This window comes from Staurois parvus, unplaced genomic scaffold, assembly GCF_062004578.1.
Source record: "Staurois parvus isolate SC_StPar_1 unplaced genomic scaffold, SC_StPar_1.0 ptg000090l, whole genome shotgun sequence".
Taxonomy (NCBI): Eukaryota; Metazoa; Chordata; class Amphibia; order Anura; family Ranidae; genus Staurois; species Staurois parvus.
This window is the reverse complement of record NW_028317886.1, coordinates 9,898,559-9,914,926: the sequence shown is the minus strand read 5'-3', so window position 1 is coordinate 9,914,926 and position 16,368 is coordinate 9,898,559. Positions and strand designations below refer to the sequence as shown.

The following is a 16,368-nucleotide window of genomic DNA, read 5'->3' as shown; positions in this document are numbered from 1 at the left end:
GTATGGGGAGAAGTTTCCCCATACTATCTGTCAAATTTGAAAAAAGCGCTGCTGTGTGGGGTTCCACCCACACGGCCGCATCACTCATTCAGAGTTCTGTGAATGAGTGTCTACAAATCCCGGCAGCCTTAGCAGATGTCAGCTTGTAGTTTTCAAATAACTACCATGGCGCTGTGGAGCACCGTAGTAGTTCATTGAAGCTTCCTGCCAGAATATTTACTTGCTCATACATCCCGTACAGCAAGCAGATATTCTGACAGGTCTGCAGGAGACCTGCATGGCATCACCGATCTACTAATCGCTGGTGCAATGCTTTCCAGGCTCCTTTGGACAAAAATAAATGCACATTTTTTTACTTGCAAAAAAATGTTCAGTTATTATTTTTGTCAAAAAGGTGAAATTATTCTTTAAAGCCAGCCCCCTTTATAACCCCTCCCACCTCACCAGCTGTAGCAAACAGTTCAAATAGAGAACAATAACAAATGAGGGGTCCCTCAATGAACTCAGAGAAAGGGGTTTTACAGTAAATAAAAACATTCTATTTTCTCTATCATCCACTGAGGGACACAGCTTGATGATAGGTAAGCAATGTAGGGACGTCCAAAAGCAGGGGTGAGCACAGGAAAATAAGGCAGGTAAACTAACCCAACAAGAAAAAACATAAGGCATGAAACAACTGTTTGCAGAACTTTTCTGTTATTAAACGGTTCCTTGAGTAACTTACAGCTCTAGTGGAATGGGCTTTAACAGGAAAAGGAAGCACTTTATCATACAACCCCTAGGACTACATAAAAACCTGTCTAACCAACTGACAAATTAGGGACCTGGAAGCCAGAGAACATTTTGGAGGACCTGCTGGAATAATAAACAGAGAATTTGTCTGCATAAAAAAGCAGTGGCAGAGATGTAAAACTTAACAGCTCTTACCAGGTCCAGACAATGGAGAGAAATCTCCCTGGTGTAAACTGGAACTGGTCAAATTAAAGGTAACAAGCTATCTTCATTAGGGAAAAAGAAGAGACAGTCATGTATGAAAAAGAGGTCCTTGGTCCCAAAACAACCTTGTCTTTGTATAAAAATCAAATGGAGTTCTTTACAGGACAATGTTGATAACTTGGAGACCTGTTTAGCCAAAGGGTTTGCCATAAGAAAGGTTACTTAATGGGATAACACATTCAAGAAAATGTCTGGGGTAGGAAAACCTTATCCTGAAGAGTATCCAGGAGAAAGACTAAGTAATGCTAATAATGGTAAGGAACCAGAAATGGCATCTTGATGTTTAGAATCCATTGAAAGTCCTCCAACTTCCACTGCATTAGCAAAACATTGGATTCCAAAGAAAGAGAGGTCGTGCAGCAGCAGACCATACATAGATTCAATGATTGGAACACCTTTGACAGGAAGACGACCCAGAACCATTGCAAGGTCTTTGGTGAACACACTTGGGGTTGAGGTACAACCGAAAGAACGGGCCACAAATTGATAGTGGTTGCTGCCCACAGCAAAGCCCAAAATTACTGATGACCTGAAAAGATGAAAATGTGTTAATAAGTTTCCTTCATGACCATGAATGCTAAGAAGTCTCAATAATGAGGGAGGCAATTACTGACCAAATAGATTCCATCCAAAACTTTTGAAGACAAAATTATTTAGAGCCTATAAATCAAAGGTAGAGCAAAGGCCTCATCTGAATTTCAGAACTGTAATCCAGTTTAAATAAAAACCTTGAAATTTGGAAGAATGAGAGTGAAAACTCTATTTTCTAACCACTGGTCACTATCTGCTGCATCCAAGCATCGGCTATGAAAGATCAAACATCTGCTGCACTCTCCCATGGCGGCCTCCTCTGGACTCACTCGCTGAGACCCGTGGATGAAAAGGGGGTGGAGTCGGACTTCTCCTTTCCCCTCAATGCACATTCCAGGTTCTTCCTGCCCCCCCCCCCCGTCTCTGTCCCCCCGCTCTTTCAAAGTGCACTGTATTCGTCTCTTTTCTCCCGTTTGTCTGAGGATCGCAGTCATCTACTGGCCCCCGGGCCCAGTTTCACGCTCTCTCGATGACTTTTCAGCATGGCTACCATGCTTTCTCTCCTCTGAGGTGCCTGCCATCATCCTCGGTGACTTTAACATCCCAGTCAATGCTCACACCCCTGCCACATCTCAACTACTTAACCTAACTTCCTCTTTTAACCTAACTCAATGGTCACAATCCACCACCCACTGCAATGGCAACACCCTTGACCTTGTATTCACCCACCTATGCACTACCTGTAACCTCTCTAACACCCCTTTTCCTCTCTCTGATCACAACATTATCAGCTTCACACTCTCCCTGCCTCCTACCCCCCATGCCTCAAACCTGCAAACTGTCACCTGTAGAAACCTCCACCACCTCAGCCCTGACCTTCTTCGCTCTGCTACTGAGTGCCTCTATGATGAAATTGCACCTCTGTCCTGCCTAGAGCTGGCCACATCTGCTTACAACAACTTTCTATCATCCTCCCTTGCTCCTCTTTCTACACGCAGAACCAGGCCTCGCCTGTCTCAACCCTGGCAGACAGATGACACCAGAAGTCTCAAGAGATGTAGCCGCACTCTTGAGCGAGCATGGCGTAAAACTAAATCCCTGAAAGACTTTACTCTCTACAAATCTGCTCTTCTTAAATACAACTCCAGCCTCCACGCTGCTAAGCAAACCTACTATAACACTCTCATCAAGACCCTCTCATCCAATCCTCGTCAACTCTTCTCTACCCTTAATTCCTTACTCCACCCACCTCTGCCTCCACCCACCAACTTACTTACTGCACAGGAGATTGCCAGTCACTTCAAGAAGAAGATCGACACAATTCGTGATGAGATCTCTAGTGTCAAGCTTCCTTCTCTAACCAACATACCAGGCCCAACACCAAACTCAACACTCTCCTCCTTTGACCCTGTTATCTCCAAGGAAGTTACCGATCTCCTTTCTAAGGCCCACTTCACCACCTGTCCCCTGGATCCTGTCCCCGCATGACTGTTGCAGCCTCCTTCCTGCTCTATCCTAAACTCTCTAACCCACATCTTCAACCTCTCACTCTCCATGGGCACCTTTCCCTCCCCACTCAAACATGCACTGGTTACCCCCATCCTCAAAAAACCCTCGCTGGACCCCACCTGTTTGAATAACTTAAGACCCATCTCCCTGCTCCTGTTTGCCTCCAAGCCTCTCGAGTGCCTTGTTCACAACCGTATGAACTGCTACCTCACCGACAGCAACCTTCTGATCCCCGACAGTTTGGCTTCCGCCCACAACATTCCACAGAAACTGCCCTACTAAAACTCACTAATGACCTACTAACTGCTAAAACCAATGGCCATTACTCCATACTCATACTCCTTGACCTTTCTGCTGCCTTTGACACAGTCTACCACCCGCTCCTCCTCAGTAAACTCCACTCCATCGGCCTCCGTGACTCTGCTCTCTCCTGGTTCTCCTCTTACCTTTCTCAGTGCACTTTCAGTGTCATATATAACTCCTCCTCCTCCGCTCCTCTTCCTTTTTCTATTGGGGTGCCCCAAGGTTCTGTTCTTGGGCCCCTCCTTTTCTCTCTCTATACCTCCTCCCTGGGCCAACTGATAACCTCCCATGGCTTCCAATACCACCTCTATGCTGATGACACCCAGATCTATCTTTCCACTTCCCAGCTCACCCCCTCAATCTCCTCACGTATCACAAACCTACTAAGCGACATATCAGCATGGATGTCACATCATTACCTCAAACTCAATCTTTCAAAAATTGAGCTTGTAATATTTCCTCCTCCCCGATCCCCCATTCATGACTTTACCATTAAGATCAACAGCACAACCATTGGTCCTTCCCCTCATGCCAGGATGCTAGACGTAATCCTAGACTCTGACCTCTCCTTTGGGCCCCACATCCACTCACTGGCTAAATCCTGCCGCCTCAACCTCCAAAACATTTCCAAAATCCGCCCCTTTCTGACCAATGACACCACAAAACAACTTATTCACACCTTGGTTATATCCCGCCTCGATTACTGCAACTCCCTCCTCACTGGTCTACCGTTACACAGGCTTTCCCCACTTCAGTCTATTATGAATGCTGCTGCTAGACTCATACACCTTACCAACCGATCAGCAACTGCTGCCCCTCTCTGCCAATCCCTTCACTGGCTTCCAATAACCCAACATATAAAATTAAAAATACCACAGCTTACAAAACCATCCACAACACTGCCCCTAGCTACATCACCGACCTCATCCACAGACATCGGCAAAATCGCCCACTCCGCTCCTCCCATGATATCTTCCTCTCTAGCTCCCTCATCACCTCCTCGCACGCTCGCCTCCAGAACTTCTCCAGAGCCTCTCCCATCCTCTGGAACTCCCTACCACAGCATGTCCGGTCAGCCCCCACCCTGTCTGCCTTTAGGCAATCTTTGAAAACACACTTCTTCAGGGAAGCCTACCCCACCTCCACCTAAGAACTGTACTTGAATCACCTCCACCAGATCATCCCCCACAGCTATAACGAGCAGGGCCCTCACATTCCTTCTGTACTGTAATGCATTGTAATTGTACTGTCTCCCTTATATTGTAAAGCGCTGCGCAAACTGTTGGCACCATATAAATCCTGTATTATAATAAAAATCTGCAAAGGCCTTCAGACATCACCATACCAGTGATGGAGCTTGCTGGGGGAATCTTCATGATAAGGTGGATTTATCCATAGGCTTTGAGCTCTTGGAAGTGAAAGAAGGCTGGTGGTTCAGAAAAGTGGAACTTGACTTGGAGAATTGAAAGGAACATTTTGATGCAGTAAAAAAAGGCATTGACTTGTGTCATTGATTCTAAGCCTGGGGCAGGATTAAGTGAGAAAATTAACACCCTTTGCCTTTTAATGATTGTGTCTAGTGAAGGGCCAACAAGACAGTCTTCCATGATGAGTAGTCATAATAAAACCTATTTACACTGTTGCTCAGCAGACCAGCACTTAAGCCACAGTGGGTTACTTTCACAGAACCAGATTACATGCGGTACGTAGGTGTGTGGACACCTTTTCCCTAAATACCGCATGCGACCCTGAAACTGTCCACTATACCGTTCTGTGGTATTTACCGGAAAACACTGAAAATGCCCTGTAAATACCACATAAACAGGCATTAAACTCAATTCAAAGAAGGAAATAAATAATTAAATGCATGTAGTAATTAAGTAGGGGGGACAAGGTGCTTTAGGGGGGGCAGAACCCCCCCATCTTGAGGGCATGTGGCCTGGTATGGTTCAGTACTGGTAATAAATATGCTCACTGCCACTAGGTGTTACTTTACTGCATGTTTTCACTACAAAAATACCATATGACTTCATAAAATAACTAATGCTGTCCAAATCTTGTAGACTTCACCTCCGCAACATCTCCAAGATATGCCCATTCTTAACCTCTGAAACCACTAAGCAACGTATTCACTCCTTGGTTATCTCGCGCTTTGATTATTGTAACTCCCTCCTCATTGGCCTACCTCATCGCAGGCTATCCCTCTTCAGTCTATAATGATTCATCCACTTTAATAACCGTTCTGTATCTGCCACCCCTCACTTCAAATCCCTCCACTGGCTTCCCAATGCCCAACGGATAAAATTCAAAACATTAACAATAGCATATAAAGCCATTTATAACTCTGCCCCAAATTACATTACCAATCTTGTCTCCAAATATCACCCAAACCGTACTCTCTGCTCCTCGCACAACCTCCTCCTCTCGCGCTCCCTTGTCTCCTCCTCCCATGCTCATCTCCAGGTCTTCTCCAGAGCTTCCCCCATCCTCTGGAACTCTCTACCCCAATCTATCAGACTATCACCTACTCTGCTCACTTTAGGCGATCTCTGAAAACCTATCTCTTCAGGGAAGTGTATCCTGCCCTCAGCTAATAATGGAATATTCTATTCCTTCTACCAGTCCATCCCCCACAGTTATTACCTTTTGTACCACTATCCCCTCCCTCTTAGATTGCAAGCTCCAAGGAGCCTCCTAACCCTCTTGTATTGAACTGTATTGCTGCTGTATTGTCTCCTGTTATATTGTAAAGCGCTGAGCAAACTGTTGGCACTATATAAATCCTGTATAATAATAATAATAATAAAGCAGTATATTAGTAGTATTTTTAGTGAGTGGTCAAAAATGTTTTGAAAAACGCTGTGCGGTATCTTACCGCATACTCAGATGCAGTAAGATGCCACTTTGTTAATGGAGCCCACTGTCACGCAAAATCTGAACAGAGCAAAAGGTTACCCTTTGGGAGATATAACATGGCTAGTATCCAGCGCTACATTGTACAAAATATCAACTCGATAATCATCTGACAAAGCAAGTGGCAAGCTAGGAATCAACACTAGCTGCCACCAGATGGCTTTTTAGCAATTTAAACCACTCAGCCAAAGTCTGGGAAATTAGTGCAAAGGGGATCATGGGTTGAAGGTCAGATGCCACAAAAGAATAGGCAACCTGAGATATTACGGTAGGGGAAAATTCAGCTGCTGGGGACACCTCCTCTTGGGGGGAGAAGGACATCTCATCAGGGCTGGATTTACATCTCAGGAGCCTATAGACAGAGAATTCTGAAGTGCACCCCTGCCCCCAAAAAAAGACAGTAAGAACTACTTTTTTTTCTTGACAAAAGATTTTTATATAAATATTTTTATATGTGTAAAGGAGAATGCTACGAACGCTAATGTAAAGGGGAACACTGCGGACTGTCATGTAAAGGGGGAACTCTGATGTAAGGGGGTCTCTGGTCACTGGACCCCCTCCTTACACAAGAGTCCCAAGAGCTCCTCTTACTATACCTCCCAACATCTGAACTTCAGAATGAGGGACAACTGAGGGAGGAAGCAGCCTGCGGTGCGCATAATGTGCCATGGCAAAAATGGGTGTGGCCAAATGCTTAACAGTGGGAGCAGCTCAAGGAGCATGGTTAAAAAAAAGATAGAAATCCATTTTATATGCACCAAATGCCTGTGCAAACTCAGATATTAGAGCTGGGGGGGGGGGGGGGAGCAGAAGCAGCTAAACTATACCTCCCAACTTTTGAACTTCAGAATGAGGCACACTTGCTGGAGGAAGTGACCTATGGCATGTGTAGTGCACTGTGGCAAAAATGTTTGGCTTAACAGTGGGAGGGGCCTAAGAGGCATGGTTAAACAAAACCAGGGCTTCCTTGTACCTATAAAATATGCTATGATTGCTGTGCCACAAGCAAGAGTTTCATGGACAGCACAAACATTAAAAAAATAAAAATAAATTGCTTCCATTACAAACGGTTTTGCACAAACTGGAAGAGTGTGTTACACAAAGTGTGGAAGGATTCCGGAGTGTATTATGTACAGAGTGCCGGACTCAGGAGTGCGCTACTGACAGAATACAAGGTTCAGGAATGCATTACGTACAGAGTGCAGGGTTCAGGAATGTACTAGGTACAGAGTGTAGGATTCAGGAATGTACTAGGTACAGAGTGCAAGGTTCAGGAATGTACTACGTACAGAGTGCAGGATTCAGGAATGTACTAGGTACAGAGTGCAGGATTCAGGAGTGTGCTACTGACAGAGTGCAGGGTTCAGGAACACGTTACGTGCAGAGTGTAGGGTTCAGGAATGCGTTACATACAGAGTGCAGGGTTCAGGAACACGTTACGTGCAGAGTGTAGGGTTCAGGAATGCGTTACATACAGAGTGCAGGGTTCAGGAACACGTTACGTGCAGAGTGTAGGGTTCAGGAATGCGTTACATACAGAGTGCAGGGTTCAGGAACACGTTACGTGCAGAGTGTAGGGTTCAGGAATGCGTTACATACAGAGTGTAGGGTTCAGGAATGTGCTATGTACAGAGTGCAGGGTTCAGGAACACATTACGTGCAGAGTGTAGGGTTCAGGAATGTGTTACATACAGAGTGCAGGGTTCAGGAATGTGCTATGTACAGAGTGCAAGGTTCAGGAGTTAGTTAAACCGCAAAGACACCAATGAATTAAACATAGAACATTTATATTCTAAAAACCTTGATTAATAGCATACAGGAGCCGAGGCAAGAATGCAGGCGTCAGATGGATAACAAATGAGTACAGCCGAGCTGGACATGCAGCAGTGTGAACATCCAATACAGTAAAGGATTGGCAGGCAAGCCGGTGGGGGTACGGCTGCAATGAGAGAGAGTGCAGCTGTCAACTCCAACCTGTGATGTTGCGGGATGGGTAGGGCCAATATGCGTTCCTTTGTCAAACAACCCCTTTATAGGGAAACAGACGCCATTTATACAGTGCCAGCTGGTAAAAAGGTGGCAGGCGGCAGGATCAATTGCAACTACTACATGTGCACCCGCAGTGGTGTATAATTCAGGTTTATTGTACAATGCTCCAGGTGCACATGCAGAAGTTACAATTGGTCTTGCCCCTTAAAACTTTCTTCCCCGGCAGTAATGTCTGAATGCCGATTATTTGTCTATGCACTGGCTCGTTGACAAAGGGAGCGGAGCCTCTGAAATGCATATCGCCCCACCCATCCCCGACACCACAGGTTGGAGTTGACAGCTGCACTCTATCTCTTTGTGGCTGCACACCCCATCAGTTTGCACGCCAATCCCTGGAGACAGAGAGGCACCCCTCTAGGAAGGGCGCCTGTACTTGTAGGCACATGCCTACACTGTCTAATGGGAAATGCAGCTCTGCATTTCATGCAACAAATGATCCTCTAGAGGATCCCTGACACAAACAGGAATATTAGGCATTTCTGGGGTAGATTCCTCTGAGAAAGATGGCAGTGGGTGGTTTAAGCTTCTGTGGTCAGAGAAGCAATAAGACAAATCCTGCATAATAGAAGCGAATACCTCCACTTGGATAAAGAAAATGGAATGAGCACTTGATGAAGAAAAACGGTAGATAGGAAATGACCGCTGATGAAGACAATTCAAAATGTGATATGTAAGTAGCCAAAAGGCACATTTTGTCCCTTCAAATGCCTGAATTGAAGCTGTGTATTGCAACTAATAATTTGCTGCAATAAAAAACTCAAAGCACACTGTGCTAAAATTGAGCCATATTACAGCCTGTAAATGAGCCATGTGTTCCTTCTATTAGTGAGCACGCAGATCATGTGCCCCCCATTTAAAAAAATCCAGTACAGGCTGCAACTATGGCATTCAAGTGAGTTCAAAGAAGCTGTACACTGGCATCTGCCATCATCACATTGTGGATACAAATGTAAGGAGCTACATCCCGTACCGCTTCCCCACTGGTCACCACAGCATTTCCCTCAGCATCTGCACACTCAGACTTTATTGGGCAAAAAAATGAGTAAACATACCTGCAATAAAGCTGCTGGAGGTCTTACAGAGACAATGTGTTTGACAAAATCAGGTGGTTTAGCCTAAAACACTAGGTGAACGGTATATACACCCACTTTATTAGGTACACCTGTTAAATTGCTTGGTAACACAAACTGCCAATCACATGGCAGCAATTCAGTGCATTTAGACATCTAGATGTGGGGAAGGCAACTTGCTGAATTTCAAACCAAGCATCGGAATGAGGAAGAAAGGGGATTTAAGTGACTTTGAATGTGGCATGGTTGCTGGTGCCAGACGGGCTGTTCTGAGTATTTTAAAAACTGCTGATCTACTGGGTTTTTCAGGCACAACCATCTCTACGGTTTACAGAGAATGGTCCAAAACATAAAATATCCAGTGAACGGCAGTTATGTGGACGAAAATGTCAGAGGTCAGAGAAGAATTGACAGGCTGGTTTCAGATGATAGAAAGGCAACAGTAACTCATGTCAGTTTGGACCAAAATCTCTGGTTGGATCCATGTCACGAAGAATTAAGGCAGTTTTGAAGGCAAAAGGGGGTCCAACCCAGTACTAGTAAGGTGTACCTAATAAAGTGGCCAGTGAGTGTAATTCGAAAACACTGTGCTGCAAGGATGCCTAGTGTGTACGCATGCAGTAGACCCTAACCATGAAGTATGAGGAGGTTCTGGCCAGCGCAAATGTCAAATAGTGGGTTGAGCAGAACAGTACTTGGCCACCAAACATGTGCACACATACAGACCCAGGGCAAAGTTAAAAGGATGAAATCCATATACATACAAAAAATACTAAACCACTTGCTAAGCTAAGGGAAAAGTAAAGACAAGGACAAGAATTTATGTCCTCCATACACAATGAACAGCCAGCTACATCTGCTGCTACCAGACATAAATCCTCAGAAAATAATTACCCTACACAGCCAAGAGATCCATTAGTAGCTCACAACAAGTGATAAATCAGGAAATAAGAACAGGAGAACACTGCCACAGCTCTGGTCCAGATAACTCTTCAAGGAATGCCCTGACCTGAAAAACAGGGCCCCGAGTGAATATAGCGTGTAAATGTTAGGTGTGAATCTATCACTAGCTGTTAATAGTAGAAATATTTAAATTCATGTAAAAATCTGCAGAGAGGAAGGAGACACCCACTCTCCTGTGGACACTAAGCAAGTAAGTGGTGAGGTAGGAGAGATTATAGCTTCTAGGTGCTGGCCATCTGTCACTATGTGCCTAGCTCTCATTTTATTAATCTACCTATTTATACACTATATTTCCAAACGTATTGGGACGCCTCTCCAAATCATTGGATTCAGGTGTTCCAATCACCTCCATGGCCAGAGGTGCATAAAATCAAGCACCTTGGCACACAGACTGCTTCTTCAAACATTTATGAAAGAATGGATCGTTCTCAGGAGCTCAGTGAATTCAAGTGTGGTACCATGATAGGTTGCCACCTGTGCAATAAGTCCATCCGTTAAATTTCCCTGCTACTAAATATTCCACGGTTAACTGTTAGTGGCGTTATTAACAAAGTGGAAGCAACTGGGAACAACAGCAACTCAGCCTCGAAGTGGTAGGCCACGTAACATGACAGAGCAGGGTCAGCGCATGCTGAAGCGCACAGTGTGCAGAAGTCACCAACTGTCTGCCGACTCAATAGCTAAAGCTGTCCAAACTTCCTGTGGGCTTCAGATTAGTACAACAAGCCTTACATCACCAAGTGCAATGCAAAGCGTCAGATGCAATGGTGTAAAGCACGTTGCCACTGGACTCTACAGCAGTGGAGATGTGTTCTCTGGAGTAATGAATCACGCTTCTCTGCCTGGCAATCTGCTGGACATGTCTGGGTTTGGCAGTTGCCAGGAGAACAGTACTTGCCTGACTGTGCCAAGTGTAAAGTTTGGTGGAGGAGGATTATAGTGTGAGGTTGTTTTTCAGGGGTTGGACTTGGCCCCTTAGTTCCAGTGAAGGGAACTCTTAAGGCATCAACATACCAAGACATTTTGGACAATTTCATGCTCCCAGCTTTGTGGGAACACTTTGGGGATGGCCCCTTTCTGTTCCAACATGACTGCGCACCAGTGCATAAAGCAAGGTCCATAAAGATATGGATGAGCGAGTTTGGGGTTTAGAATCTTGACTGGAATGCAAAGAATCCTGATCTCAACCCGATAGAACGCCTTTGGGATGAATTAGAGCAGAGACTGTGAGCCAGGCCTTTTTGTCTGACATCAGTGCCTGACCTCACAAATGCACTTCTGGAAGAATGGTCAAACATTCCCATAGACACACTCCTAAACCTTGTGGACAGCATTCCCAGAAGAGTTGAAACTGTTATAGCTGCAAAGGGTGGGCCAACTCAACATTGAAAAGAGATTCACAGTAAAGCGGCTACATTATGAACAGAATGTGACACTCAGAAAAATTTCCAAAAATTATGCTTTATTACACTTATAAATATGACATATGGGCAGTTGCCCTAGTTTACCATCACCTCAGTATGAGACAATACACACAGACCTAAAACCATTAAAATAACACCAAGACCGGTCTAAATGCATGTGCAACAGAGAAAATGACTACAAGAGTCTAATGTCCCTGTGACACAAACACATAGGTGAACACTTCCCAAAGGAGGTGTATCCAAAAATTATACCATAGGTATACCATAATACATGTTATAATATTAGAATTCGGCAATTGCCATAATGGTTATATCCCAAACAGGGAATCCAAAAATTATACTATGGATATGGATATCACATGTATGCAATACAGCAAGCACAATATGCGTCAAGAGGAGAACAATGCGCCTCAGGCCTGTATGAAAAAAGACAAAAATGTCATATGTATAATACAATACATTCCTGTGCCGGCACAAGTGGTTGGGGCCCATTCATCTGTATAAACAGCTGTTTCCTAGAGCTCTTAAATGAGAATATGCCCCATTTATTCCCAGGATGGAAGAAAAGATGCAAAAAGCAGCACTCTGCTTGAAATGGTTTCTTCACCACTACATGTGGACTACACACCACTTTCTGTAAGAAAAACAAGACACATCCCAAAAGATCTTCTGCCTGTTGAAATGCATGTGGTATATCTTGTTTCCCATAAAAAGCACCATGATGTCCCCATCCTGTAGTAAAACAAACAATATGTGGAAGAGTCACTGACAGAGCTTACACTCTATGTAGGATATATAGGTCATATAATCACAGAGGACCATATATCTAATGTCCTGTAACAGTCCACTCACCACCTGTGCAATAGATAATAGGAACGGAAAGGATGTCCTTCATAGGTATTGCCATACAAGGCCAAAGAGGCCAAGGAACCACCGCTGACATCCGCCGATATACCGCGGGTTCCAGCCCCCTCTTGGCGCCTGTGCTGCTTAGGCTTGCCTCATGGCATGTGAAGATGGCTTCCTCCTAATGGGTCAGCGTGCGTTCCACCTAGTGCGCATGACCGGAAGTGACGTATCTGACGTATGACGTCAACGCGTTTCGCCGATGGGCGTATCTCACTCAGCTTCGTCAGGACCAATGAAACAACCACATCTCAATTTCCTATTTATAGTGGGTTACACCCCACCCATTTATGCAAAAAACCAACCTGCAGTTATTCCTAATGGAAGAAGAAAGGGGGCTAAATACTTAGCACAGCTTCTGGTCATTGTTAAATATAAAAAATACAGACAACTGGAGACAGTTTTTTTATATTTAACAATGACCAGCAGCTGTGCTAAGTATTTAGCCCCCTTTCTTCTTCCATTAGGAATAACTGCAGGTTGGTTTTTTGCATAAATGGGTGGGGTGTAACCCACTATAAATAGGAAATTGAGATGTGGTTGTTTCATTGGTCCTGACGAAGCTGAGTGAGATACGCCCATCGGCGAAACGCGTTGACGTCATACGTCAGATACGTCACTTCCGGTCATGCGCACTAGGTGGAACGCACGCTGACCCATTAGGAGGAAGCCATCTTCACATGCCATGAGGCAAGCCTAAGCAGCACAGGCGCCAAGAGGGGGCTGGAACCCGCGGTATATCGACGGATGTCAGCGGTGGTTCCTTGGCCTCTTTGGCCTTGTATGGCAATACCTATGAAGGACATCCTTTCCGTTCCTATTATCTATTGCACAGGTGGTGAGTGGACTGTTACAGGACATTAGATATATGGTCCTCTGTGATTATATGACCTATATATCCTACATAGAGTGTAAGCTCTGTCAGTGACTCTTCCACATATTGTTTGTTTTACTACAGGATGGGGACATCATGGTGCTTTTTATGGGAAACAAGATATACCACATGCATTTCAACAGGCAGAAGATCTTTTGGGATGTGTCTTGTTTTTCTTACAGAAAGTGGTGTGTAGTCCACATGTAGTGGTGAAGAAACCATTTCAAGCAGAGTGCTGCTTTTTGCATCTTTTCTTCCATCCTGGGAATAAATGGGGCATATTCTCATTTAAGAGCTCTAGGAAACAGCTGTTTATACAGATGAATGGGCCCCAACCACTTGTGCCGGCACAGGAATGTATTGTATTATACATATGACATTTTTGTCTTTTTTCATACAGGCCTGAGGCGCATTGTTCTCCTCTTGACGCATATTGTGCTTGCTGTATTGCATACATGTGATATCCATATCCATAGTATAATTTTTGGATTCCCTGTTTGGGATATAACCATTATGGCAATTGCCGAATTCTAATATTATAACATGTATTATGGTATACCTATGGTATAATTTTTGGATACACCTCCTTTGGGAAGTGTTCACCTATGTGTTTGTGTCACAGGGACATTAGACTCTTGTAGTCATTTTCTCTGTTGCACATGCATTTAGACCGGTCTTGGTGTTATTTTAATGGTTTTAGGTCTGTGTGTATTGTCTCATACTGAGGTGATGGTAAACCAGGGCGACTGCCCATATGTCATATTTATAAGTGTAATAAAGCATAATTTTTGGAAATTTTTCTGAGTGTCACATTCTGTTCATAATGTAGCCGCTTTTCTGTGAATCTCTTTTCACAAATCCTCCTTTTTGCATGCCTTTTTTGGCTACTGAATGGAGACCAAATATTGGGTGATACGATAATTTATTTTATAACCTCTCAATTATTATCTTTAGCAACTCAACATTGAACCCTATGCACTAAGACTGGGATGCCATTAAAGCTCATGTGCGTGTAAAGGCAGGAGTCCAAATACTTTTGGCAATATAGTGTAGTATCTACCACACCCTGAGAGACAAGTCTACCTTGGCTGGAAAGAGAAAGCTGATTGCTCGCTGCAAAATAAAATCACTAGTGAAGGTAGAGAAGACTGGGGAGAAGAAGATGGGAGAATTATTAAAGATAATAAATGAACAGTTTACATTACGTTTGCATGAGATGCTTACTCTTTGATTCCTTCAAGTAACTTGAAATTCAAATTATCTTCACTCCTGTCAAAATATCCTTTATTTTTAATGAAGACCAAGTGCTGAGGGTCATATTTCCTTTGTACAATGTGTGTTAGGTCAATGTTCTGGGAGTCATCACATTTTAGGTGTAGGCCTTTTTGGACACAGGTATCTTCTTTTCGAGGTCTAAAGCCACAGCAGTTTTTATCAAGGCGATTGTAAACCTGAAAGGAAGTTAGTAAAAGATTTAAAAAATATACTAAACTGTACTGTATATACATAATAATAAAACTATAACAATCCATTTGTGCAGTTAAGTGTGAAGGGCAGATGATAAAGGTACAGAGGTAAAGGCAAGTCACATAAAGAGGAGAATTAGAGGAGAACCTCACACCACCTGCAGCTTTCCTCTCTTATTTGGTTTGCTGGATTATCCTCAAAACACATTCTCGAATCTCCAGCAAATCAAGCATTGTCCTGCTGTACTCTGCTGAAGACCACACACTCTGAGTCTCGTGCTGCCATCTTTTCTTGCTTGGGCCATCAGAAGCCAGCTGTCCCTTCTGGTTTCTTGCAGCTGACTTCTTGATGACATGGATCTACACATGTGCAGTGTGTTCTAATTACCACCCACCACCTTCTGGAATGCGTGCCCGTGCTTATCCTAAGAGGATTTGGGCAGCTGGGGACATTATTCTTGCTTCAGAGATAAAAGCAGAAGCATGGGTTGTGCCCTCCCCAAAAGGGTATTTAAAAAAAATTATATCTGCAATTTTATTAAAGGAGGTAGAGTAGGATTCTTTAAAGAAAGCACATGTGCAATTTAGAGGGAAGAGAATATGCATATAACCATTCACTTTGCAAATCATATTTCCTATTCACAAGACTATGTACCACTAAGAACTGATAGAGAAGAGGTTAGCAGGAGAGTTTATTACAATTGTAAACATGTGTGTTTAAAGGCAAAACTTTAGTTTTGGATAGAGTGGAGATGGATTAAAGCACCAACTGAGTGTTCATTGCTGTCTGTGCCCCCGTTAGGGAGATTCACGCTCTCTATTTGTCATGTTTACTGTTATCACCGAAAATGAAAGAGAAGGAAAATCAAAAATGTTGGGTTGTCCCCAAAGGAATTTCCTCTCACTTCCTATTTTGGCTATGGGACAGGAAGTTAAAGAAATGCTCCCCAATGGGACACAGATGGCAAAACAAACTGACAGCGGACATAACTTTCCCTTACACTATCCAAAGTGAAAAAAGGTTCTGCCTTTTATTCTACTTTAAGCATTTATCAAGTATGATCACATTCCCATGTTCCTTACACATCTCCTGTACTGGTTTACAGGCTGTTGAGCAAGCAAAGGGTGGTAGGTCACATGCAACTTAAAAATAGTTCAGAGTACAAATTTGTAATTTTCCTCATAAATAGAATCCCTCTCTGGTAACACAGTCAAACAGCTGGATGTATTCAAGACACAAAGGGCCACCCAACTGCTGCTGGAGTATCATAGTAATAATTGGGGAGGGACTCCCCACTGTAGTTGAGTCTTCCAGAGAAGCTGCATGCTTTTAGTTTCCTGTCTGACTGTCCGCAGGCCAGTTT

The 16,368-nt window shown here is 43.9% G+C and overlaps 1 protein-coding gene across 1 annotated transcript in view; it reads right to left on the bottom strand.

Moving 5' to 3' along the window:
* GASK1B (golgi associated kinase 1B) overlaps positions 1 to 16,368 on the bottom strand; it is a 95,409-nt gene that overhangs the window by 3,820 nt on the left and 75,221 nt on the right. The window contains exon 3 of the mRNA XM_089670406.1: positions 14,763 to 14,989. Within this exon, the coding sequence (XP_089526532.1) occupies positions 14,763 to 14,989 (227 nt within the window). The remainder of the gene's footprint in view (positions 1 to 14,762; positions 14,990 to 16,368) is intronic.